Source organism: Loa loa, assembly GCF_000183805.2.
Source record: "Loa loa unplaced genomic scaffold supercont3.204, whole genome shotgun sequence".
NCBI classification, from domain to species: domain Eukaryota; kingdom Metazoa; phylum Nematoda; class Chromadorea; order Rhabditida; family Onchocercidae; genus Loa; species Loa loa.
Window position 1 is genome coordinate 17,469 of NW_018108384.1, and position 2,271 is coordinate 19,739.

The 2,271-nt window shown below is 32.6% G+C and overlaps 1 protein-coding gene across 1 annotated transcript; it reads right to left on the reverse strand.

Annotated features, from left to right (window-relative positions):
- Positions 1–415: 415 nt before the first annotated feature.
- LOAG_14811 (hypothetical protein) lies at positions 416–780 on the reverse strand (the record flags this gene model as incomplete). Its single annotated transcript, XM_003150305.1, has 2 exons — positions 416–554; positions 749–780. 2 exons carry the CDS (start codon positions 778–780, stop codon positions 416–418), a joined length of 171 nt encoding a protein of 56 aa, XP_003150353.1.
- Positions 781–2,271: the final 1,491 nt, after the last annotated feature.

The following is a 2,271-nucleotide window of genomic DNA, read 5'->3' on the forward strand; positions in this document are numbered from 1 at the left end:
CACTTGATACGTTGAAATTTAATTGTAATTGTTGTGTAGTGAATCACTTATCGGAAATACAAACAGTTTTTTANACTAGCAATTTTGTTTTCATGACATTCCCAAGAGAAAGAGAGGGAGAGAGAAAATTTAATAAAGATGATTGTGAGAGATGTAGCGTGAGGTATTTGTTTCGATTAATTTAATATGTTGGATTAAAATTTTTTGTTCCTTGTTGTGTGAAAAAAAAAATGGTTAGTCTAATTTCCTCGGAAACTGTCGTGTGATTCAAATTCTTAATACAAGATGGACAAAATAAGGAGGAAATGAATTTAAATTTCATCTTAATAATCAGTAACCATAAGACATACAACTAATATTACAAAAGCACATGTGCAAGTACTAATTATCTGCCAATGCTCCACGAAGTCAGTTCTTATATTAGTTGTGTTGTTTTACTAAATCCATACTCCGGTTGTTCGGCGAATATCTGTCCTTCTTGATTAATTTCATCCCAGAATCCCTTTTGTTGTCCGTTTGACCCATAGATGCTGCCATTCTGCCGTTTTCTAATTCTGCATTGATTCTTTCAGTTTCAGAATCTGCTCAATATCCCGTCATTAAATTCGACAATTTTCGTGTCATATACTTTGCACGGAGCGTCCATTAACGTGTTTTGCTATCACATCATTTTTTTGTATTAACAACCTGGTTGCCAAGGTTGGATTACTGTGTGATAACCAATCGATCAGTAGTAACAGGTTGTTACAATTTTGAAAGCTTCTGTCGAGAAAGTTTCATTGTTTTTTGTTGTTAATGTGGTGAGTTGCAAAAGAAAAGTTTATTAAATAGTAGAATTATAGTAAACAGTATACTACAATAGTAATAGGTAATATAAAATCGAGGACGAAATGTGAATAGTACAGCAATTTTAAATCAAAACGGTTAGTCGAGTTAGAGGAGACGAATATGGCATTGATATAACGTCCGATCAAGAAGTTTTACTGAAGAGTGCCGAGAATTCGCTCTCGGAACCCTTACATTGTTCATAAATAGGTTGGGTTTAAGGTAACATACAGAATTAATTTTTTCTAATTTTTTCCTTTTGTCCAAGAGGAAATTGCGTGGGAATTATTTTAGCGAATGTGTACAGTCTCAACATCAAAGGAAAAAGACATTTTCTCACGATTGAGCGTTAGATAGCAAACTTATCACTTTAGATATGAAAAAACATTGTATATTTTTCGTGTAATGTGATGAGTCTTTTATCTCGGAAATGTTCAGTATAACAAATCCTTTAGTTGCTTAAACACATTACAACTTCCTTCGGTTTTTTCCGACATTTCTTTTGCAATCTCAATTCATATCATAACTTCATGGTCCCTTGTTTCGTCTTATTTTAGTAATACTGGGTATAACTGATAGAATTCATCAAAAAAGCTTTTGCTAGCAGTTGTTAAACTACCTTGTTTAATTTTTTCTTTTAAGTACGATTTCGATGATTCAAATGATGTTTCCCAAAGGAAATGATATGAATTGACATTTCATCATAGAAATTTTAGAAATAATTTTAATTTCTGAATGTGGTACTGTCCATTCAGCTATCTGTCATTCTAGCGTTTTGTAGTTGGAGGAACTTGCAATCAGCAGAAACTATCGAAAAGAAATCAAGCATTGAATATTTTTGTAATGTTTATCAGAAGATTCTTTCCTTTTGTAAAACTTTTGATGTTCTAAGACATAAACGATATTATTAATTTTTTCTTTATCCATTGCATCTTCAAACGTAGAGAAAAGATGCTATTATTCTCCATTACCTAAAGTATTAGAAAATGCATTCGGAGAGATGATCTAGGTTTTTGCATCTGAAAAATGCCGATGATCAGTTTTTCAGTTTAATTCTCCTCATTACTGAAAACTCTCCGGTAATTGTTGGAAACATTTCATCTTTCATAAAATGCACTTCTTGTCGCGAATTCCAATTTCGCGAGAGACCAAAGTATAAAAAATTATCTATCCATGCAATCATCAATCATGCCTTAGATCTTTGTTTTAAATCACATCTGTTGAAATATTTGGAGCAAAACCACTCCCACTTTTTCCGTATATAAGCTGTATTGAGTGTTGTCCAGGGAGCTTTTGATGACCAGTTTTTCATTACACTCAAGCAGTTTGGTTGATTCTTTTTTTTCTTTCATCATTATCAGCAGTATCGTATCGTTTTTGTGATCCTTACCATTTACAAGTAAAGAATTTAACTCTCCCCCTTTGTCTACAACGTTACGACACACA